Source organism: Theropithecus gelada, chromosome X (assembly GCF_003255815.1).
Source record: "Theropithecus gelada isolate Dixy chromosome X, Tgel_1.0, whole genome shotgun sequence".
NCBI classification, from domain to species: domain Eukaryota; kingdom Metazoa; phylum Chordata; class Mammalia; order Primates; family Cercopithecidae; genus Theropithecus; species Theropithecus gelada.
This window is the reverse complement of record NC_037689.1, coordinates 32,089,163-32,114,752: the sequence shown is the minus strand read 5'-3', so window position 1 is coordinate 32,114,752 and position 25,590 is coordinate 32,089,163. Positions and strand designations below refer to the sequence as shown.

The following is a 25,590-nucleotide window of genomic DNA, read 5'->3' as shown; positions in this document are numbered from 1 at the left end:
ATTACAGAGAAAATATTTTAAAATGTATTTTAATGAATACATAACCAAGCGTAAACATATGTGAAAAGCCTCCAAGGACCGGAAATGAAAGAAAGTGTAGAGTGGTGAGGGAAGACTGACACTGGGCTACTCCCAAGGAGTGGAGATGACATGGGGCAATGGTGACTTCAGTAGACACATAGGGAAGTGAACATCACATGTGGCAAGAGCCTTGTACACCTGGAGGCCAAGACCCCCCCATGGATACACTGGACTCAAAGGGAACCTGACATCTTATCTGGAATTGAAGTCAGACACAGAACTCTCATGGAGGGAAGCAGAGGCACTGAGTCAAACTAGGATCTGTGCCTCTGTTGCACACGAGTGCCTTGTGGGAGCATCCTCTTTGGGAAAAGAACCTCACGCCCTAACCTCAGAATATGCTTCTCATCTGGCTGGACTATGTCAATCCCCAAATCACAGCACAGGGAGCAAAGTTTACATTGTATGAGGTATCAGACAAAAATTACAAGACAAAGATAAAATCAGATCCTTGAGAAATATTCAACAAGCACAGGGAAATACAGAATTGCCTTTTCTCAAAAGAGCTTAAGAATAAGTAAGTTTAGTTGTCTTGAGATTATGGAGAAGAGAATTGTGTTTTTGTAATAGGAACAGAAAGGAATTCAATAAGAAAAGGGAGATGTGATAAAGAACCTACTAGAAATGCAAATGCATTCGTTAAAAAATTTTAAAAACAGTCAACACCAGATTAATAAGTTTAACTTGTTTTAAAAATAACCAGAAAGTTCTGCTTTTGACATATGCATTTTAAGCCTTAGATAAAAGTGGTTCTTTTCCTTAATACACTTTTCTCAATAAAAAATTTAGGGAAGTAGAAAGAGCTAAAATTTTCATAAATAAATTTTACAGCGTAATGAAATATTGACACCTTTATGAACTTGTTAGTTTTCAAAATCCCTCAAACTCTTTCTAAATCCTCTTTCTCGGATGACATTATAAATTTGAGGTCTGTTTTCTTTTCCATGAAATTTCCTGTTGTTCCATATCTTTGCCATACTTGTGGAACTGTCTATATGCTAAAACACAGTTTCCCTGATCTTTTGCCCTCTCAACCTCTCTGATGTTGGCATATGACATTGTTCTATTCCCTGCCCATGGAAGATTCTTCTTTCCAAGAAGTTTCCACTGTTGTGCAACAAAAAACCCCTGGACATCCTTCAAGCCTCAGCTGCAAGACTTGGCCCTCTTGGAAACCTTTAACCAGCAGCCATCAACTCTTCCCCTTCTCTTGTTTGTAGCATCTTTCTCCCAGTTTGTACAGCCATCTGTTTCCTTGTGGACAGGGAGTAGATATCAATATTTTTATTTTATTTCCCTACTGTCTCTTTCAGAGTCTGGCATATTATAGAAGCTTAATAAGTACTTGTTGTGTGAACACATAAGTAAATGAATGAATGGTAGGAACACATAAGTGAATGAATGAATGGTGTAAATCAAGCTTGTTCAACACGCGGCCAGCAAGGCCACCTGCGACCCAGAAGTGCTTTGAATGCAGCCCAACACAAATTCATAAACTTTCTTAAAACATTATGAGATTGTTTTGTGATTTTTTTTTTTTTTTTAGCTCATCAGCTGTCTTTAGTGTTAGTTATTTTATGTGTGGCCCAAGAAAATTCTTCTTCCAGCGTGGTCCAGGGAAGCCAAAAGATTGGACACCCCTGGCAATCAAGAGCATGTGAATGAGAAGGAACAGAAATCTTAGTGTGTCTTACCCAGAATAGAGAGTTATTGTGTTTGAAAATAGGATTGAATAGTCATTCCAGAGAACTTTAAGTTTGATGCTCTAAAGGAATAGGGAATAATTCTAGAGTCTTATACAGGATAATGAGTGGTAAATATAGTGTTCAAAGAAATTTGATCTGGCATTAATGGACAAAGAATAGAAGCGTGAACAATAAAATGTACAATTGTGTGTTGGTATCCATAAGGGATTAATTTCAGGGTCTCTCATAGATACTAAAATCGTGGATGCTCAAATCCCTGATATAAAATGGCCTGTTATTTGCATATAACCCAATCACATCCTCCTGCATACTTTAAGTCATCTCTAGATAACTTATATTACCTAATACAATGTAAATACTATGCAAATAGTTGTTATATTCTATTGTTCAGGGAATAATGACAAGAAAAAAGTCTGTACATGTTCAGTACAGATGCAGTCATCCATTTTTTTCCAAATATTTTTGATCTGCAACTGGTTGAATCCAGGTATGTGGAACCCAGTGGATACGGAGAGTCAACTCCACTACAACTGACCAAATGTGTGTGTGACAAGGACTTATCATAAATGTCTATAAATGACCTTACTGTCAGCAAGAGCTAAACAATTCAAACCTTCCTCCAAGGGATTAGCCTCAGCCTGCCCATAAAAGGATAAATCTGAAAAATCCAATGGTAGTTGATTTGATGTGGAAATATATTCCTTATATTATTGCCAGCTCTGATTTAAGTAAAGGGATAGAAATCCAATTACCTCCTTTCTCCCTAGGTCATGACCTAGAGATAACCTATAACTAATTATTCTGTTAAATATCCCTGAGTTAGTGCAAGAAGCAAGAACAAAAAGAATAAAGTCTGAGCGTGTCTAAAAGGTTCTTTTAAATGCAACTTTTGAAAATCCAATTTAAATATATAAATACTTGAAATTATGTTGATTTCACTAAGGTTTCTGAAAAATGTATCAGTTTTTCCTGAGTATGAGTAATTTTGTGTATCTGAAGTATAAAAGCATGCAGAATAATATTTTTTCCTTTTTTTTTTTTGAACAGCAAAACTTAGAGAGTAACCTCACCAACCTTATTAAGAGGAACACAGAACTGGAGACCCTTTTGGCTAAACTCATCCAAACCTGTCAACATGTTGAGGTGAGTATCTCTGTATTTCTGTATGGTATGTTTCGTATGAAAACTGCCAGATCAAGGTTTTGATATCCTCATGCTTTATAATTTTAAAACAAGAATCTTTCTTAAAATTAAATATTTTGCAAAAGCCAAAATAAAAGATGGATGAAATTAAAAGGAATCAGAACTTCAGAGAATCTCTCCCATCCAGGGCTGCCTCCCATTCCCGTTATAGCTCTCCCTGATCTAGCATTACATAGCAGTCCTAATGTTGTAGATTTTAATTGCCCTTACAAAGAACAGTCAAAAAAGGTATTGTATTAGTGTACTAGGGCTGCCATAACAAATTACCACAAACTGGGAAAGCATAAAACAAGAGTAATTTATTCTGTCAGTTTTGGAGGCTAGAAGTCTGAAATCAAGATTTTGGCAGGGCCATGCTCCCTCCAAATGTTCTAGGGGAGGATCCTTCCTTGCCTCTTCCCATTTTCTGGTAGTTGCAGGCAATTCTTGGAGTTCCTTGGCTTGCAGCTACAGCACTCTCAACTCTGCCTCTGTCGTCACATTCTCCTGCTGTGTCTCTGAATATGCGTCCAAATTTCCTTATTGTTATAAACAGCCCACCCTACTCCAGCCTTACCTCACTTTAACTTGATTACACCTGCGAAGACTATTTTCAGGCCAGGCATGGTGGTTCACACCCTGTAATCCCAGCACTTTGGGAGGCTAAGGCAGGAGGATCACTTGAGCTCAGGAGGCCAGCCTGGGCAACATGGCGAAAACCCATCTCTACTAAAAAATACAAAAAAAATTAGCCAGGCGTGGGAGCACACACTGTGGTCCCAGCTACTTGGGAGGCTGAGGTGGGAGGATAACCCAAGCCTGGGAAATTGAGGCTGCAGTGAGCTAAGATTGCAGTACTGCACTCCAGTCTAGGTGACAGAGTGAGACCTTGTCTCAAAAAAGAAAAAAAACAAAGAGTCTATTTTCAAATAAGGTCCCATTTACAGGTACCAGGGATTAGGACTTGAACATATCTTTTTTTACAGACACAATTTAACCCACTGCAGGTGTATATTAATGCATCTTAGTTGTCAGATGTGTTTCCATGAAATAAACCACAATTGCAACAATAGCAGAACCTGCAATGACTCTACACTGCATAAGGAAAAAATAGATGCCACTTCCTTTATGTATGTGATTTTCAAAGTCCTCTTCCATCTTCTCCCAAACTGTCTTTTTTACCACCCCACCCCATGAACTGAAACTAAACAATTACCATTCACTACACTTTTAAGCCTTCTGGCCCTTAACCAAGCGGTTCCCTCTGCCTGGTAGGCCAATCCCTCCAACCCATGTCTATTTGTCAGAATGCTTCCTGTGTACCCTCCAAGTCCTAAGTCAAGGGGCACTTCAGTTGTGAATGTTTCTCTGGTTCTCGGGACCAGAGTCATCGCCCCTTTCTCTGAATCGCATAACATTTTATGATATCGTGTATGTGATTCAGAGAAAGGAGAGATGTCCCCGCCCCAATCTCATGTCGAATTGTAATCCCCAGTGCTGGAGGTGGGGGTTGGTGGGAGGTGTTTGGGTCATGGGGGCAGATCCCTCATGGCTTGGTGCTGACTCCATGATAAGTGAGTTCTCACAAAATCTAGCTGTTTAAAAGTGTGTGACACTCCCCCCTCCGCCCACCCGCCTCCCCCACACACACTCTCTCTTGCTCCTAATTTCGCCATTTGACGTGCCAGCTCTGGCTTTGCCTTCTACCATGTGTAAAAGCTTCCTGAGGCCTCATCAGAAGCTGAGCACATACCTGGTGCCCTGCTTCCTGTACAGCCTGTAGCACCCGTGAACCAATTAAACCGATTTTCTTTGTAAATTGCCCAGTCTCAGGTATTTCTTTATAGCAATGTAAGAATAGTAATAATCTTCTCATGGCTTTATCATTCTTTCATGTACCAGTTCCATTTTTCCAACCAGAATGTGAAGTCTTAGAGGATGGGAGTCAAATCTAATTCGTTTTTGTATCTTATAGACTCTAATGCATTGATTTTCACACAGTAGGAGCTCAGGGAATTTGTTTTAGATGAATTTGCTTGATGACTCTCCAAATGGCAAATTTTGAACACTATTTGAATGCTTGCAAGTTCAGCTCCCCCAAAATATCTAAAGTTGGAGAAGCAAATTATTTTGAGCATGCATTTAAAATTTTTGAGAGTAACTCCATTTTTGCAATAAGAGTTTCTTGAAGTCCCTTTGATCGTCTAAGCAGTAATTATAAGTTTATAGCCTCCTATGTGCCTATAACTGTCAGTAGATGCAGAATGTAGCAAATAATAATAAAGATTATAATATGTTAGAGAACAATGTACACACATATAACAACATATTTAAAGAACAGTAGAGTAGCCAATCAGGTGCCAAGCTAGTAGAATATTGCATTTATGGATTCTAAGATAAGCAATTTTTTTACAGACTAATATTGCTGAAATTGAGCTGCAACTTAAATGAATGGTGAGACAGTTTAATGGGCAACATTTGTTTGTTCCTACTGGCATACAAAATATAGATGAGACAGTTGCTGGTATCTTAGATTAGATGGAGTATAGTTTGAGAAGGGGGAATTAAAAGAGAAAAAAATGTGAGTACAATTTTTGTGAAACTTTATGGAAGAGTCAGGACTTGAGCCAGTTACTATAGATTTCACAACTATTATTTTAGTACCCTAGGTATTGAGATGTCAGCTTATTTATTCAACATAATGGTGTTTGTTGGTGATACATTTCTCAGCATAGCAGAAATTAGCAAAGATTGCTTTCAGAAAGATCCTATCAGTGTAAAAGCATGTCTACTGTGCAAACACTGGTGCTTTGGTGGAAGGCTTAAAATACTTTGTGTTTGTAAAGTCTGCGCTTTTACTTACAAGTGCTCCCCTTGTGATCAGAAATATAAAACTGGTTACTAAGAGAAACACATGAGTTAGCAACTTTTTCCAACTCCAAATTTGTTGTGTTTTCCAAAGATAATATCCAGGGAGATAGAAATTAGGGATGTTCTCATCTCCTACCTAAGCCATCTACTCCAGCTGTTCATCATTTGAGGTGCTGATGGAGGTTATGATAGGTGGAAGAGGGAAAGGCATACAAAAGGAAAGAAAAGGAGGAATTAGAACAAAACATAAGTGAGAGAGCAGATTAGGACTGTCCAGTGAGCTCATTGGTTCACTTAGTAGACCCTCTTGCTTTAAAAGCTACATGATTGTCAGGGTAGAATCAGTTTTTCATCATGTTGAGATGAAGTTGAGAGTGTGAAGGCAGCAGCAGTGGCAGCAGTGTGTTGCAGAATCCAGACCTTTTGAACCCTCTGCTTAGACTGGATTCTCTTTTGGCAAACATCTTGCCAGGGAACATGTTGAGCCTTGTTGATTAAACAATATTGGAAATAATAGTGAACAAGCATAATATTTTCATTATTATAGGGTAAAGTGAATATGTATTATATGAATAAATGGATGAACAAAATAGAATAATCTGTATGCCATATTTTATTTTTATGATGTGATAGCATTTGATGTTTAGGACAATAAGAAAGAATTATTTCTCTTCAGTAAAAAAAAAAAAATTACCTGAGCTTTATGGTAAATCTTATAAATGCTTTATGGATTGGGTGATTATTTCATTCAATTTCAGCTAGTTACTCCTTAAAGCATTAATGTCTGGTTTCCATTATGACCTGTTGTGATTTCAGAACAAATGCATTGCTCCTAATGCAATATTATTATGGCTTGAATTTACAAGACGCTATTCATCCTAACATGATGTAAAATTACATTCTAAGATGTTCAGTAATTTCAAATGATAGATAAATTGAAGAAATTTACAAGGAGATTTTAGTTTTATATTAATAGATCAGATATGATTTTAGTTGCAATACAGGCTTTTCAAATAAAGCTATTACTGAATTGACTGTAGCAGAGTTGCAAATAGACACATACATGCCATTAGAGGTAATTCTAAACAAGAAATAAAGAATATTCATTTTTTTCTTTGTTGTTTTTGTATAAATCCTTTGGAATGGAAACACATGTTTATGGGTGAGTAAGTTTGGTATTTGGGAAATTTATTCTAGATAAAAATTAAAGAAAATTATGAGTAGAAAAATAATGATACTTACAGTACTTATTTTTACATTTGTTTTTATTCCTAATTATTAGTATTCTGAAAGTATAATTTTCAAAAGTTGAACACCCATTTCTCATATAATGATTGAATTAGTCCACATCAAAGATTTATTTAACTTCTTAATGAAGGAACCAGCAAGATGATAAAGCTGCTTCCAAGGAGGATACCAGAAACGGATACATATAAATGTGGGGAAGGGGTTAGCAGGGGGAAAAGAATGCCAGACTAGCATAGCTAATTTGGATACAAAACTGGTTAGTGACCTACAGGGCAATAAGGCTAAAACATTTGGACAAAATAAGTTGCATATTATTGGGTTTCTCTAAGTTAACATCTAACTTTGCAGAGTCTAAGCCCTAACCACTAGTAAATAGAAAGTCAGACTCTGTTACATCCCAGTCTGGAGAGTCAGATGACCCTGACTTAGGCTGACTTCATGGAATATGCTCTCGTGGGACTTTGGAAGGGCTCACAGTCTTCTCTTTCTCTGTTTTCCAAGTTTTCGATAATTTCGCTTAACATGACTTTCTGTTCTAGAGACTTGATCTAGGAACAGTGTTTGCTAAACAAATATTTCTGGGAGGGGGTGTACATTTTTGCCTGTGGACAGTTACTTTAATTTGTTACAGTGTCTTGCTAGTTTGTTCATTTCAGTAGTGCGGATGGAGTACCCACTGTGTTAGGTGCCAAAGGACCCTGCCCACAGGAAGTTTACTATCTTCACTAAGACAGAAGAGCACTTATAACACAAAATAAAGTAGAAAGCCATAATTACCATAAAGAAGGTGTGGATTATCTACTTCAAAATTTCAGAGAAGCAAGAAATTGCTTCTAGCTGGGGACTGGGGAAGGTAGCGCAAGATCTGAGCCTGCCTTCAAGGGTAGGTAACATTTGAGTTTACGGAATCAGGGAGACAGCACTGCTTGCCAGGCAAATAAAGGCATGAGGATAGAAAGACGAGGAGTGTATGTACACAAAGCAAGTAGTTCATTCTGGAGAAATGGAAAGTGTGGAAGAAGGAAGGATCCGGAGGAACCAGTTTGGGAGAGATGAGAGCTGGAAAGGCTTTCATGTTGCATCTGAATTTGAACTTTGGCTTTGAAGGTTTAGTGAGGGTTCAAGGAACACATAGACCTGTGTGAGTTTCACAGTGACAATTGGCATTTCTAACTCTTTTCAGGAAATGACACTTTTGGTTATTGAGAAAATAATATGGATATTGTCATGCAAAACAATCTCATGTCCAAGGGAAACCTTCACAGCACTAGGAAACTCCAAAAAGGCCATGGAGTTTGTTAGGCACTAGAATGCTATTCTTTTAAATCGGTACAGTGGAAAAGAATTTCCTGGTTCACATCCTTGGTTCCTAGATGGTACTTCTTCCTTTTCCTCTTCCTGAAAGTGTCCTTGTATTTGGGCATGAGCATTCCCCGGGAAAATAATTCCCATGCCAGCTGGAGCTAAAAAAAACTCACAGCACAGAGGCACCTCCTAATTGTTGTAAATTAAATCAATGAATTCCTTCCCAGGACCCATGAGGAAGTACCACATCCTTATAAGTTCACATCTCCTCCCAGGGATTTACCTCTGCTTTTCTTTAGAATGGAAAACAGTTTGAAGGTTCCCCTTCAGCCACCCAACTCTCCCCACCCCCGCCACATTGTTTTCATAACTTGTTTTTTAAATGAGGGTAAAGCAAATGAATGGCTTTTTGATTGTAAGTGCCAAATATTTTTAAAACGGTGGAGAACAGAGAATGGCATGCGGTGGCTCATGCCTGTAATCCCAGCATACTTTGGGAGGCCAAGGCAGGAGGATCACTTGAGCCCAAGGATTCAATAACAGCCTGGGCAATATAGTGAGACCTCGTCTCTACAAAAAAATGTAAAAAACTAGACAGGTGTGGTGGTGTGCGCCTGTAATCCCAGTAACAAAGGAGGCCAAGACTGGAGGATTGCTTGAGCCTGGGAGGTCGAGGCTACAGTGACCCATGGAGTGCGGCTGCACTCCAGCCTGAGCGACAGAGTGAGACCCTGTCTCTTGCACACACACACACACACACACACACACACACGCAGAGTATGAAGGCCAAGACGGTGTGGGATTCAGGAGGCAGAGACATTGAAAGAGCAACTTCAGGTAGACTCCTAAGAAATATTTGTTTAGGACTGTAAAAACTAATGAGTTTTCAACCACTCTGTTTTGTCTTCTTCAGGAGAGAAATAAGGTAGAATGGATGAGTTTGTAGTTATACTAGACAAGTTTGGAGTTAATTATATATGGAGTGAAAGACAAGCTTATGAGAAATGATCAAAATTTGGGTCACCCACAGAACTTCACTTTTCTAGGTCAGATAAAGACTGTATCTCTTCCTCACATTCTTCTTCCCATTTACTTTGAAAAATCAGAAGACATAGTTTATTAGCTAAGCAAACACTTAGAATCACCAATGTGTACCAAATTTTCTGCACATTCCGATAATCAAGTTCTTTTACAGCAAATACAACACCTTGACACTTAATAGATGTGCATTTTGCGAATGATAGGTGACTGTGACTCTAAAGATGATGGCCAAGAAAAACTGGGAAAGGGTGGCCAATTGCCATAATGGTTTCAAGAAGATAAAGGCTCAGCAGTCCTTACCATTCTTGCCCAAGGTCATCCTTGAAGGGCATTTTCTAATCCAACATCCCTTCAAAGTTCCAGCATTGGCCTCTTTGGTTTATCTTGCCTTGTTTGTAATCACTTCTTAAAATTCTTTTTGCCATTATTTTTCTCACTAAGTTTTTAATCTATTTTTGTTGTTGTTTTATTTTAATGGAAAGTTTGCTGTCTTACGGCTTTCTCTGAGTTTCTCCAGTGCTAGTTGTCATGTAAAGTGACAAGGTTCTTGTGGAGGAATTAAGGCTGTTTAATTAGATTTCTGCTCAGATGATGAGTTCTGTAAATTGAAAGGGATGAGAGTGAGGTGTTACTTGGGTGATATGTAGCTTGTAAGAAATTGTAGGAAATCACTTGGCAAAACAGATGGGAGTCTGTAGAAGACTTTTCCAGTAATTCATCAAGCCCTAAAAGCATTCATTTGTAAACTTCGAAATAATGAAAAATCATTGGGTTAAAAAGAAAGATGAACCATTTGTTTAATTTTGTTGTGCAGTTTTGTAATGCCAAAGCATTCTCTCTCCATAGAAAACTTGGCAATGGCTTCATCCGGAGTCATTGGATGAAGACTAGCATGCAAACACCAAACGAGCTATTTGTGTCTTGTGAACGTGTGTCTGATCTTGGATGAAGTATATTCTGCTGAGGGCCGACATGAATGTCCAAAGTTATAATCCGTTGTCACTTGCACATGAGGATCAGATTCCCACCCAATCTGACCCCCTGTGAGAATGCTGTCAAGGTATAATTAGAGTCAGATTCTGGGCCTCATTAAACCACATCATACAACCCACAGTCAGCTCTTGCTCTCCATGTAATCAGCTCTAGAATTATGATAATGTGATAGTGCAAATATGGTGGCTTTCAGAAACTGGATTATCATGAGCCACTATAATAATGGTTGATTTCCCAGGTTCAGGTCTTAGGATTCCCATGACAAAGGAGAAAAGAACTGTTGGTCTGCACAGAAATTTGTCATCTCTGGAGAAGATTTTTTTTTACTATTGCATATGAATAATGGCTATGTATCCAGTTTACTCTACCAAGTTTACTAAAATTGACAACTTATGAAGCAAATTTAGTTTTTCTTGGTAGAGGTTAAATTTAATTATTAAAGTATCTGACACATATTTGAATGTCTCCCTTTGGATTCAGTGCCCTTGACTTAGAAAAAATTGATTCATAACAGGCACTGGATCCTGTTTCTTTCTTGGGTATATTCATGAGGAATAATGAGAAGATATCAGCAAAAATCTTTGAGTATTTTGGAATGAGATTAATCTTATGAATAAATGAATATAAGACTTAGTAAGCTGGTGTTACTTTTAGAATGACATTCCCAAGTTTCAGTTTTGAAACTTTATACAAAACATTATCCAAACCTTTCATCATCTGCTAATCTTTCTAATTTGGGTAGTATGACCTATTGCATCATATACAGAATCCTACTTAGTGGCTCAGATTGGAGTATGAGCACTTGTACGTGCCTCTGAAGACAAACCCTCTAATGTTTGAATTTGGTAGTGCAGATTTCCAAGGTTAATACTTAAATGTGAAGTAATAGGCCTAAATTGGAGGCCCAAAGGCTGAGCATTAGGAAGTTAGAGAGAAAGTGTGTTTTGTTTTTTCTGATGTATCTTATTGTGCTCCCTCCACATAATACAAGAATTGCTTATCCTGTCTCCCTTACAGTATTCCACACACACAACCTTCTTTGCCTGGAAATATTTACATGCATGATTGACTAGAGCAGCAGAGATGTTTCTGGCATGATATAAAGAATAATAGGAACAGGTTGTGATACATTTTTTAAAATAGCCATTGTTGGCCAGGCACAGTGGCTCACGCCTGTAATCCCAGCACTTTGGGAGGCCAAGGTGGGTGGATCACCTGAGGTCAGCAGTTCGAGACCAGCCTGACCAACATGGTAAAACCCCATCTCTATTTAAAATACAAAAATTAGCTGGGTGTGGTGGTGGGCACCTGTAATCCCAGCTACTCGAGAGACTGGGGCAGGAAATCACTTGAACCTGAGAGGCAGAGGTTGCAGTGAGCTGAGATTGCACCATTGCGCTCCAGTCTGGGCAACAGAGCCAGATTCTGTCTCAAATAAAATAAAATAAAATAAAATAGCCATTGTTAGTTCTAACTCAACTTTTACATGAGATGGTCTTAGCTGGATGGTTTCAGATGAAAGAGTCAGAGGGGAATGGAATGATTCCAGGTGAGAAGGTGACTCTCAGGTAAAAGCTTTGGTTCCCTTATTGCTCCCATTCATGCCATTCAGAAACAAGAATAATCCTAGCAATCAATCCATCATTTTGTTACTGAACCAACCTTTTACTTCTGGGTCTAATATCTAGTTTAAATTATTTTTTTCAATAAATGAACATAAAATTGTCTTCTAATGACAATCAAGCTGAAATTATCTCTGTGTATAAAATAATTACAGATTATCAAAGAAGCTGGACATATCGTTTTTTACCTGATTCCATTGACTTCTATTTTTAATTTGCTAAATTAAATGTTGTAGGAAAAACTGAAGAGCTTTGTTCTAACTTTGAAATTCCACCACAAAATAATTGAGTCATGCACATAAAATGTCCATTAACAAGAACACAGTTGTAGTACTGGTTATTTTTGTTTGAAATAGAAATATGAAATTTTGAATTCAGCTATTTAAAATGCCCGAGGCTACCATGGAATGTACAAGGCTCTTAGTGAGGAGCAACACAAATAAAGATTTTTACAACCAAGTGAGGTAACTTCTTGGCCTAGGAATTTATGATAGAGCTTTTACTATGCTTTTAAAAGTATTTTCACTAGATATAACATCAAGTTCATATATGTAAAGTGATGAAAACTATCATAGTGGTCTAATTCTCTGACAAGGCAAGCTTGGTATTGAGATGTGATAAGTTCATTCAAGGAAGCCTTCTGTCAATTTCCATAGGATTGGGAAGGTGGTGCCTTGTCCATCTTTGCAGGTGTTGGAAGGGGAGCATTATTGCATAGATCTGTTCCAGTTTCACAGCAACATACAGACTATAGTGTAAAGAAAGAAAAAGTGAAAAAGTGATAGGACTTATATGCACTACAAACAATTATGACCACTGACCAGCTCTTACTGTCACTTCCTGATTTAATTATTCCAATAGTCTTTCAACGTAAATGTTATTCAGATAACCATAGATACGTGGCCTGAAGCCAGATATAACAAGAACCAGCCAGTAAAGAAATGGGTTGAAGGTAACCAAGTAATAAGTGACTGGAGTGGTTACTGAACCCAAATCAGGTGATTAGAAAGTTAGATTCCCAGGGGAATTCTCATTACAAGAAACATCAGGTAATTGGAAGCCCTGTTAAACCCACCATAACAAAGGCTCAGCAAGTGTACATCTGCAGTGCCAGTACAAGAGTCTTCAGGTCTTATGCACTTTCTAAAATCTTTTATTATTAACCATTGACCCTCTAACCTCAACTTCTTTGAGATGATAAATTTGTTTCCTTTAGTAAATAAGTAAATTCCTTTTTACCCTCCTTCCCAGGAAGTTTGAGATTCATGTATAAAGATGAAGACCTAAATAATACTGGCTGAGCCACCCTAATTTGAAAATCCAAAATCTGAAATGCTCTAAAATCCAAAACTTTTTCAGCACTGACATGACACAAGAAGAGGAAAATTCCACACATAAGTACTTAACACAAACTTTGTTTCATGCACAAAATTATTGAAAATATTGTATAAAATTACCTTCAAGCTTATGTATATAAGGTGTATGTGGAATGTAAGTTAATTCAGTGGTCAGACTTGGGTCCTATCCCCAAGATATCTCATTATATATGTGCAAATATTCCAAAATCCAAAACACATCCGGTTCTAAGCATTTAGGATAAGGGATACTCAACCTGTAGCATAAAATCAGTATTTTGGGTTATAGCTGGGTGCAGTGACTCACACCTATAATCCCAGCACTTTGGGAGGCCAAGGTGGGAGGACTGCTTGAGGCCAAGAGTTTGAAACCAATCTGGGCAACATAGTAAGACCCTGTCTCTACTAATTAATTAATTAATTAACCAACTGGGAGTGGATGTTCTCGCCTGTAGTCCTAGCTACTCAGGAGGCTGAAGCAGGAGGATCACTGGAACCCAGAAGTTGGAGGTTACAGTGAACTATGATTGTACCACTGGACTCCAGCCTGAATGACAGAGACAGAGACCCTGAACTTAAAAAAATGTATATGTTACAACTTGGGACTGAAATATTTGTTTGTATGTTAATAGTTTGTAGCATTTAAGATAATATGACATATTACAGAAATTTGACAGATTTGCTTTGAAATGCTAATTTGAAACATGTAATTTTTTTTTTTTTTTTTGAGATGGAATGCACTGGTGTGATCTCGGCTCACTGCAACCTCCACCTCCTGGGGTTCAAGTGATTCTCCTACCTCAGCCTCCTGAGTGGCTGGGATCACAGGTGCCCACCACCATGCCCAGCTAATTTTTATATTTTTACTGGAGATGGGGTTTCACCATGTTGGCCAGCCTGGTCACGAACTCCTGACCTCAAGTGATCTGCCCACCTTGGCCTCCCAAAGTGCTGGGATTATAGGCATGAGCCACCACACCCAGCCTAACATATAATTTCTTTTAGAACTGTTATTTTAAGTTGGATCTGTAAGATAGTTTAAGTTTCAAAACAATATTGCGATGTTCAAAAAAACTTGGGTTTCAGCTTTTTTTTTTTTTTTTTTTTTTTTTTTTGGAGACAGAGTCTCGCTCTGTTGCCAGGTTGGAGTGCAGTGGCGCAATCTCGACTCACTGCAACCTCCGCCTCCTGGGTTCAAGCGATTCTCCTGCCTCAGCCTCCCAAGTAGCTAGGATTACAAGTGTGTACCACCATGCCCAGTTAATTTTTATATTTGTAGTAGAGACCGGGATTTCACCATGTTGGCCAGGATGGTCTTGATCTCCTGACCTTGTGATCTGCCCACCTTGGCCTCCCAAAGTGCTGGGATTACAGACATGAGCCACCACACCTGGCCCAGGTTTCAGCATATTTTTAAGTTTAGTTTGTTAGATTTATAAGAGCTACTTAAGGACTTGGGAAGGTATAACGTGTTAGGGTATTAATTTTATCCTGTTAGGCATTTGAAGTGCTTGTAAAGTAAATTGAATATGTTAAATTGATAAATGCAGTTTAAAGTGTTACAGGAGTAATCTGAACAATGATTCCCCATAGGGGTGAGGATTGACCTGAAAAGGGGCTCGAGGGTACTTTCTAGGGTGATAGAAATGTTTTATCTCTTGATTGAGCTGTTGGTTATCAAAATCCATTAAACTGTCCCTTAAGATCTATGCATTTCCTTGCATGTAAATTTTACCACAATTTAAAAATATGTGTGTAGGAACTTAATCAGCTAATTTATAGACAGAATTGATTGTTTAATGGAGTTGAGTCTATTCAACTTGAGTTAATCAAACATTGATTCAAGGACCCCCTGAGAGTGATCATTCTTGGTTTCATAAAATTTATTAGACGTATGAATAGAATAATGAGATCATAATTTGAATTTAAAAGCTTAAGGGAAACTACATAGTGAATTGTTGACATAGATGCAGTTCTTGAACAAAAATCTTGATGGTCTGTAAGTCCATGTCTATTCCTTCTCCTAGTTGGTTGGACTCCTGGGGAAGTAGGATAGTCTTCCTAGTATGCTGCATTTAGCATGCAGCACTTGACTATTGGTGAGTGAATGGAACACCTCTAGAGGCCAACTACATCATCCTTCTGTCCTCCTTGTAGCACTGGTTCATTTACATAGGTCAGCATATCCGATAAACTCACACCTTGAAGGGCAGAAAGGACCCTTCTTGAGAAGACTGTACACAGGACAGTGTTTCTATGACAGCAAACCTCGGTAGCCACAAATCCCTGGAGGATCAGTAATGCTAGTGCACACAAGGAGCTCCCTCCCAGCCTGAGGGCTCTGCCACCCAGGTAGGGCTAAGAGGCTGGAGTTGACAAAGGGAAGTCAAAAATGGGAGAGCTGTCCATCAGGGGTGTTGCTGAGCCCTGAATAGAGATCGAGGTGGGTCTGTCTCTCCCCCTCATTTTAAACCTGTACCTTTCCTTTTATTCTCTAGGATACCTTCTCTATCTTTTCTGGTTTGCAAAAGAAAAAAATCGTTAGATAGCCACTTTGAATCAGGCTTGGAAAAACACTTATAAATAATAATTCCACACATGTAAGATGGCTAGTCAACCTAGGTCTGAAAATGACTTAACAGGAAAACATTTTCAATATCAATCTCTCATGATTCCCAAACACACACACACACACACACACACACACACACACACTCACAAACTCACCACAACTTCAAAATTAGCAACCAAAAGACATCTAAATGCTATGATCTTTCCTTTTCTCTTCCAGATCAGATTAGCTTTGCTCTTCACTGTCCTTTTGTCAAAGCCCCTATTGTACAGCTCTCCAGTGTCCTTCCTGCCTGCCCTTCTACTGCCATTGTAACTTTTACCAGTCCCACTACTGTTTCAGAAGAAAACTCCAGGAAAGCAAGTAAGCATGGATAGTTTTAAAGATCAATGCTGAAGGCCCACTAAGACCAGGATACAAAGGGAGTCAATTAGAAAAAGGTGGAGGTCAAGGAAGAACTCCCCACTCCCAAGTTAAACTCCTCAATTTGCTGTTTTGTTTTAGCCAGACTCTATGGGAGCTCAGTCATTGCCAACTCTCTGCAGATGGCCCCCAAAAGGCTTTTCACAAGGGACAGTAAGAAATAACTGGCTTCGGTATTTCTGTCTCCCCATTCCCAGATAACCAATTCAAGATGCACGCCCACTGTACCCTGCATGTTGTTGAAATAAAATTTTAATTTCCTCTGTCTTGCAAAAATGTTCTTTTGCCTCTCTTCCCTGGTGTCTTTTCTCATCTTCCTCACCCCTGGGTTTCCTAACTCTGTCTTGCCTACTCTGATCTCCAAAGACAAGTCCCTCCTTCATATTTGGCATGAAACCTTCCTCAGCTACTCACACAGTAATTGCCTCATTTCTCAAACTCTCTAGAGTCACATCATCCAATCAAAGTACTGTGTAATGTGAGCCACATATGTAATTGAAAAATTTTCAAGTAATCACATTTTTTAAGTAAAAATAATCAGGTAAAATTAATTGTACTAATACATTTTATTTGACCCAATATATTTCAAATGTTATGTCAACATGTAATCAATATAAAAATGATTAATGTATGTATTTCATATTCACAGCACATCTCAATTCAGACTAACCGTATTTCAAGTGCTCAAAACCGCAAGTGGCTAGTGGTGGCCATATTGGACCACAGAGCTCTAGAACTTCTGTAGCCCATGGTTTAGCAGTTAATTATGTGTGCACTTGGCATGTTCGCTGCTTATTCTCTAGTGAAGTCATTCTCTCTAGCAGGCCAAGTTTTGTTTCTACCACAGGTCCTAGCATGGTGCTTTGCGCATTGGGGGCACTCAACAAATCCCTAAGATTTGCTTCATAAATGATCCCTATACACTGATAGCATCTTCCTCATTCATGGAATAACAAGAATGACCTCATCTCCTCTCACTTTCATTCCTTAGCTACTAACACTGTTGCAAAGATCTCTGGAAACCAGAAACTTTGGTCACCTATACCTTAAATGGAGAGAGAAGTAAAACTTGCTACTGAGAAGCAAGGACTGCCTAGAAGGTTTAGTTTGCTGGCAGAGTCAAAATAAGCACTGAATGAAGATGTGTGTGGTTCCCAGTTTTATAAATAGGTTTTACAAGAGGAGAGTGTTTGCTTCTTTGTTTTTGATGCCAAACATTTCTTCTTTTAGCATGTTATCTGAAAGTAATGATGCCAAAGGGATGATATGCCAGAAAAAGATGGTTTGTGTCCAGTTCTTTCATATGCCAGGCATAACCTCCAATTAATCTGAATGAAAGAGTGGGTGCCCATGCAGACAATGCCAACAAATGCCCCTGTAGAGAGGACACATACAGATGCCAACCTGAAATCGGGCACTGGCTACTGAAACAAAGGATTGCTTTAATTTTTGTGGAATAAACTATTTTTTCCCTCTGCTTTTCATGAAGTGGCCCTAAAGAATTCCTCTTGTTTGTGGTCTCGAAAAAATTAGAACTATGCCAATGAGGCCTGCCTTTAAGGGTTCTATTAAACAATAAGAAGGCTTTGTTCTTGGCAATAAAATTAAAGCAAGCAGTGTTTCCATTACCTGGCAGGCTGCCCTCTCCCTTCCCACAACCCCAACCCTGATCCTGACAAACCTCAGCAGACCATTCTGTTTCCCAGGTAGGAAGGTTAGATGGCAACATCTGTCAGGTTTGTGTACAGAAATATAATTGACCTTAATGATAATGTATAAAGAGCGAGAGACGCCACGGGGGGAGGGGGGAGGAAAAAATGGGGGTGGGGAGAGAGAGGGATGCTTCTCCAAATAATCTTTAACTCAAGCTTTAAAAATGTCAAGTTTACTGCAGAGGCTTCAAGTTCTCAAACCATTGTTCCAGAAAGACAATAATAATTTCACAATGAATTGAAATGATGGAAGTGAGGGGTCATTAGATAAGGAAATATACATTTTAGTCTGACACGCTAGATGTCATGTGTTTTCTTTTTCAGGGAACTTTGCCTACCATTGCTCAAACTTAGACCCACTTACAGTCAGTTGCAAATGAATGCTTGTAGGTAGATTGTGGCCCTGAAATCAGGAATGACCAAGGCTAGTACAGAAAGCACTGTCAGATGCAAATTCTGTTTAGCCTCACAGTTAGTCAAAAGTCATTGGAACTGAAAACTTGGATGACTGTGATGCCAGCTCTCTCTGTCCTCCATGAGAGCTCAAAATGGTCATATTGTAGTCTCCTCTAGTGTAAGAGCTCTCCTACAGCTGTCAAGGCCATACCCATATACCACTCACAGGTCCTAGCTCCCTGGCCTGGGAGCTTTTTCTGCCCCTCCCAGGACCAACTAATTCCAAAGGGGAGTTAATGCCTACCTTCCCCCAACAGCTTTCAACCAGCTCCTGATGGGAGATGTTAGATAAATACTCTGCTTCTTCCCCATTAGCTGGAATGTTCTATACTGTTTCCCAGAGTTGCCCACTGGGATTAATCTCCAGTTGCCCAAGGTGGTCTTGGTAAGTCACACTTTACTGGCTTCATAGTTGTCCCTGTTTCACTTCCTACCCGGTACCGGTGTTTTCTGGCAACAATTTGACCATCCATTATTGTCTCATATCCTTCTCAGGGAGGATAGAACTGCCAACCATGTCTAAAATGAAATGATAGCACAAGTCTCTTTTTCTAGTCATGGCTATAGCTCACATGTTCAATTTCTCTAAACTTAAATCTGTTTCATTATATTTGAGTAAACATACATATGAAACACTGGACATCAAAAATATTTAAAAATCAGTCTACTCACCTCCTGATATTCTAGAATGACAACAACAGGGCAAGATATTTCATAGATATCACTTGTGGATGCATCATGAAGGCAGAACAAAGCTTAACATTTTCCAGTTGTACCTCCCAGTTAAGTTCTATCAGTGGCGCAGTCATGTGTACTTCACTCACTGTATGGAATACCAAAGAGCAGAAACCCAATCTTCATTTTTCAGAACTTTGCAGGAGCAGATGGCTTCTATACCTGAGTAACTGAAGCCTGAAAAGGGGTCCAACTCAGTATTTTTCCAGTACATCACTTTTCAGGAATCATGGCACAACAACTAAAAGGAATGCCACTTAATGAGAAATAACATGTAAGATTGAAAGTGATTAAGGTAAAGTCATAGAGTAGAGGTTTCCTCTTTCCATTAGAAATAACTTCCCTTCCCTGAAACACGTCACCTCCATCTTTCCTGGTACTCCATTAATGGTCATCTTCTAAAAGTTATTGTCTACCCTCTGACCACAACATCAAATGCCAAACACATTTGTTGAAAATTATTTAATAGAAATTGCTACTTTTCAGAAACTTTATGAAAAAGATGTGATAGAGACAAACACCCGTGGCAGGTTAGTAGATTTCTTTTCATTCAGTGTGCCCAGCCCAAACGGAAGGGTGTGAAGCATTTTTTTTATAAAGTGTGTAATTAATAAGAGAAAGGAAGGGAGGAGTTTATTGTTTTCCAATGAATTATGAGCAACCCCTTCCATTCTGCTTCTTCATTTTGGAACTGCTTCTAACAAAGTTACCATCAAACACAAAAAGAAAAGACTGTGATATTGATGCCAAAAATATAAGATTGAAGTCAGTTGAGTGTAGCCTAGGAAAAACATTACAGAAGGAGTAACATTTATTATAATTGTGACAGAAGTCAGCAGGACATCATGGAGAAAGTAAAAACCATACTGCAAGTATTTTGTCATTTTCAAATTGAAATTCCATTAATTTAGTACTTGTAGCTATTCATGCTTTAAAAGAAGAAAACTAATATTTATTGAGCATCTACTATGTACCAGATTGTTTACAGATATTTTCATCAAAAGTATGCAAATGAAGAAACATTCTCACAGAAATTTAACATATTTTTCATACCTGCAGTCCTTTGAATATAAAGTCCATGATTTTTCCTTTATGCCAGAGGTCAGCAAACTGTGATGCTCATGCTAAATCACACTGTTTTTGTAAGTAAAGTTTTATTGGAACACAGCCACGTCCATTTGCATCCATATTGTCTATGGCTGCTTTCACACTACAACAGCAGAGTTGAGTAGCTACAACAGAGACCGTCTGGCCCACAATGCTAAAATAATTACTATCTAGGCCTTTACAAAAAAAAAGTTTCCCAATTCCTGCTCTGTACCATGGAAGAATGTTCTCTACCCTTCTTTCCCCATCCAATTGCATCAGAAAGCAGCCTTCAAGGAACCCAGTTGGGATTTTGGGATTTAGAAGCAGCTTCAAAAATTCTGGAGTTAAGCCTCATGTTATAGCTTCCAAAGCTATTATTTTGATGATGTAGATGCATCAAAGTTTTGATTCATGCTAGAAAGTCCTCAGGTAACCAGCACAGGCTGACTGGTCCTAGAACCTCTAGTTTTAATTCTCTATGGACATTCCGGATAAAAAGAGTTTGTTAGCAATAGTGATCATTCACATTTATGTAGTAATTACTACATGCCAAGCATTTGTCAAGGGCTTTTCATGTATTCACTCATTTAGTTCTCACCACAGTCTAACCCAGGGGTTCTCAATCTTGGCACTAGTGGGATTTGGGTATGGACCTCTCACTGTTGTGGGGGCTGTCTTATGTGTTGTAGGATGTTTAGCAGCATCGCACCTGGTCTGCCAGGTAACAAGTGTTATTTTCCTTATTATGCAGGTAGGGAACTTGAGATGTAGGTAGTTGAAGTAAATGCCCAATAAGATACAACTAATAAGCAATAAAAACCTGGTATTTCAATCCCAGGAAGACTTCCTCAAGTCCCTGAGCCCCAAACCATTGCCTCCATTAGCCAGCCCTTGCTCCCTCTAAATTATTTTACCTGTTTGAAGATTTTTGCTTTACTGAAAAACTAACAGCGACATCAACAACATCGTGAATGGCCACGTTCTGTATGCTGCTATTGGAAGTAAAACTCCTTTATGTGAAGTTTCAAAGTTTTAGGCATTAGCAATGGCATTTTTTGCTAGGCAGTTTTATTGCCTTATTACAGTTGTATTTCATTTATAAGGAAGAATGTAATTGCTCTACTAACCACAGTGTGTTGCCATTTTTGATGGTGTCTTGCTATCTTGTCCAGCACTCAAACTTCATAATCTTAGAAACCTCAAGAAAAGAGGATTTATCATGAGGTTCCTGGGAGCTATTTTTTTTAGTCCCATAGCAAATTCCTGTCTGGATAGTTAATCAATATGTAGAATTGATCTCCTCTGGTCCAAATTATTTTCCACCATGTAACTATGCTAAAGCCTGGATTACATGTAGCTTCTAGTTGTATCACTATATCACTACTATTATTTCCCACCAAAAGCACTTTATGAAAGGATTCCATTTTTAATTTTTCTGAAAAGCCTTTCTTGGAGTTTAAAAAGTTTTGATCAAAAATGTTAAATATTAAATTAACACATTAAACATTAAAAATATTGTCCTGTACTCTGGTCTGTCCTCCAAAGGACCTCAGGAGCCAGGCCATTCTCTCTCTCTCATTCACTTGAGCCAGGTCCACAAGTATTTGACTTTGGTGTGAAAGAGTTTCAGGGTGAAGATTACATATAAACATATCAGATGAATTACGGTAATACTGTCTGCTGTTACTCAATTCTCCTTGGCTCAGCTTTATATACAGACTGAAGTATTAGAATCCCTTTCATTGTTCCTCTGGCAGCTCTAACTTTTGCCCCAGAGTCTGGAATGTTCATCACAGCTGTCTTTGGCAATAAAACCCAAAGCACCCTCATATCCTCATATTTCTTTTTGCACCTGGTCAGTGGTACACAGCTGGGTGTAGAGCCCACTTGCATACAGTTTTCTCCCTGTACCCTCATCCACAGGTCAAATATCAGCTTATATAAAGCTCTGTTTTGTTTCAGTGAGTGAGATGGGATGGTTGTGCCACATTATGTAGTACCACTAACCCCTTCAAATTTGGATGCAGACTCAAAATTACATATTCTTAGTTATAGAGAAAAGTCCTTTTGAGTCTAAACAATAACAAGAATGTCAACCTAGCATCATATATAAAAATGTTTCAGCCTTTCTCAAGGTCACCTTAATTCGTGACCTTGGAATGGAAGGTCACATTTATTCACTGTGGCATGAAACAGCTTTTGTTTTTGCCATGAGGCTGAATCTAGGCAAATTTGTAAATTAGATATTTGTCTTTTAAACTCCCAGTCTCCTTGGTAATGGTTTCAAAGATGGCAAGGTTCAGAATCTTAAACTAAAGGGGTCACAGTTTGATGGTGCAATTTCAAGAGTGCAGTAATGGTGGGCCAGGGTGGGAGAGGCATCTGGATTGCACAACTCAAGGGGTCTACCATTCTTGCAGAATTCAAAGTGAATAGTAGCCTCCGGATTTGTGCAACCTTCTTCTCAATACCCAGAAATAGAATATCCTGTCTCCAACACATTGGGGTTATCCTGTCCCAAGCTTACTTCAGTGTTTCCGTCTGTGTACGAATAAGAAGTGATATATCAAGTCAGTGTCATTTTCACAACAGGAATTATAAGGCTGTATTCTGAAAGTCTATGGATGGCTAACTTATTTCAATAAAGCACTGCAAAATGAGAAAATGAGGGTTTCTAAAATGCATACTAGTTCAATTTCACCTGTGAGAACTGACCAGATATTTTTTTCCTTCACTGATGCTCCATCCTAAGTGTTCCAAATATTTCTAAAGATTTCAAGCCCACACATGTCTGAAATCTAATGATGTTTATACTCTGCACTGAACATCTCATTTTGCAGTTGAATACAAGTCAAATTAAAAGAGCCAGTTTTTAGAAATAATACTTAAATACCACTTACAGACTGCTAAAGAACATTTCACAGACACCTAGTCCAATTTCTAGTATATGTATGTAACTAAATCCCTTTAATGTTTATACGTATTTGAGAAGGAAAAAAATAATTGTCCTCTTTACCCCACCCATTCCTCAAAACAGTGTAACACTATTACACCATAAAACTTAACAGGGAGACTTTGGGCGTTGCTAACCAAGTACTCTCGAGAAAATAGCTAATCCATTTATGTCATCATTAACTAATCTGGGGAATGATTATGCGTAACTGCATTTCTAGAAAGGGAAGGTAAACTGTGCACCCAGTGGCAACTTACATGGGACTGCAACTGATTATTGGTACCAGATATGAGCATTAATGAAGCTGGGTGACCCTCAATGCTGAATTCCATCTCAGGACTAGGCAGGCCAGATATGATTGTTTTGCTTCTACATTCACATCATTATTCAGCTTTGTAATGTCTCTTTCATTAGACTGTAAAGGATCAGAAAGTCATTGTCAGAGAGAAGCAGCAGTATTACCCTAGGAATAGGAGAAAGTGGGTCAGCAACTCCCTACAGGCAAGACTGATGGGGAGAAGATGCATTTCAAGATGCGAAAGAAAACTGTGACTCTAAATGTAGAGAAGGTGTGTGCTGAGCAGATGGGTGAGGCCAAAAATGAGATGAGGCGAAAATGACTGAGTTTCTCATACTGGTGGGCTGATGTGATATTTGCTTATGAGTGTACTTGAGGTGAGAAAAAACCATAGTATCGAGGAGCCTGGCCTGAGATCTCGGCTCACTGCAACCTCCGACTCCTGGTTTCAAGCGGTTCTCCTACCTCAGCCTCCCAAGTAGCTGGGATTATAGGCATGCACCACCACACCCAACTAATTTTTGTATTTTTAGTAGAGTCGGGGTTTCATCATGTTGGCCAGGATAGTTTCAATCTCTTGACCTCATAACCCGCCGGCCTTGGCCTCCCAAAGTGCTGGGATTACAGGCATGAGCCACCACGCCCAGCCAGGAAGGCCTAATTTTAAACTGTATTTTGTCCTGAGAAGTCAAGTGCCCCATTTCCAGTGTGGTCCAAAGGCAGGAGACAGTAATTACCCACCACTGGGCATCATTCCTAATGATCTTCATCTCACTCTTCCCCTTAGTTTAGGGGCCAAGGAGGAGACTGATGGCACAAAAGTGGAAGTGTGAGTACTGGAAAGAAGAGTTTGAACTTGTTTTCTGCATCCTTAAATTGGCGCTCCTTAGAGCACTTTCATCAGCCACAGTGATTTCTGAATCAAAAGATGTGAATCAGAAATGAAAGCAAAAATCATAACCAGGAGCTGCTAGCTTCCAAACCAAACCTGGGAACTAGAAACACCAGAACATAACTGCAAGTAACTAATAAACCCTGCCATATTTGAACTAATAGAAATTAATGAGAAAGTCCAATCAAATCATTAATTCTTTGTTTAAGTGACACATGAAACAGCAAAACTGTGGAAAACTTCTTTGTAGTAGAAAAATCTTTGAAATATAGAATAGTATTTAACTTGTTTTATTGTACCTTTTGGAATATAAGAATACTAGAGTTACAAGAATTTGGAAATTCATGAAAGTAGAAAACAAGATTCAACTTCCCTGGTTTCAAAAGGAAAGCTAAATCTGTATTCTCTGAAAGATCTAGGAAAAATACTTGGCCTAAAATGAATAGATCCTGTTCCCAAATTTCTAGGATTTTACATTTTGGGGTGACGGTGATTGTGATATCAGTGTTCTCAAAACACATTTGCCTCAACAAAGAGGATTTCAGCCCACTTTTTTGGCAAAGCAAACCTATCCATTCTGTAAATCAAATAGCCAAAACTTGGATTAAATTGAGCCCCATATTACAGTGGCAACTGGGATACTTTTTCTACTATGCAGTAACTCAAATCCCAATGATTGTGAGAGTGAAATGGATCCTAAACTAAATCATAATCTGTTTACAAAATCCCTTCTCAATGCAGACAACAGTACCTCAGATTTGTCAATGGCTTCATAAGTTTAGGTGTTTCTTCATATATTATTTCATGTATTCACCACAATAATTCCACATGGCTGAGAGAGCAGATATCATTCAGCTCATTTTACAAATAGGAAAACTCACAAGTGGAGATAGCCTAAGATTTTCCTAATGTCACCATGTGGGTATATTACACACCACATTTCATCTCACAGCCCCTACTCTAAAATTAGCAGTGGGGTCTCACTGGACTTAGTCAAAGTCGGAAGAACTTGAAGTGTGGAATATGTTAGTGACAACAGTAAAACTTGAGGACCTC

At 38.7% G+C, this 25,590-nt stretch overlaps 1 protein-coding gene across 4 annotated transcripts in view; it reads left to right on the top strand.

Moving 5' to 3' along the window:
- Nucleotides 1-25,590, top strand: part of MID1 (midline 1) — a 233,682-nt gene that overhangs the window by 148,637 nt on the left and 59,455 nt on the right. For all 4 annotated transcript variants that reach the window (XM_025372435.1, XM_025372437.1, XM_025372434.1 and 1 more), the window contains one exon: nt 2,835-2,930. In XM_025372435.1, the coding sequence (XP_025228220.1) occupies nt 2,835-2,930 (96 nt within the window). The remainder of the gene's footprint in view (nt 1-2,834; nt 2,931-25,590) is intronic.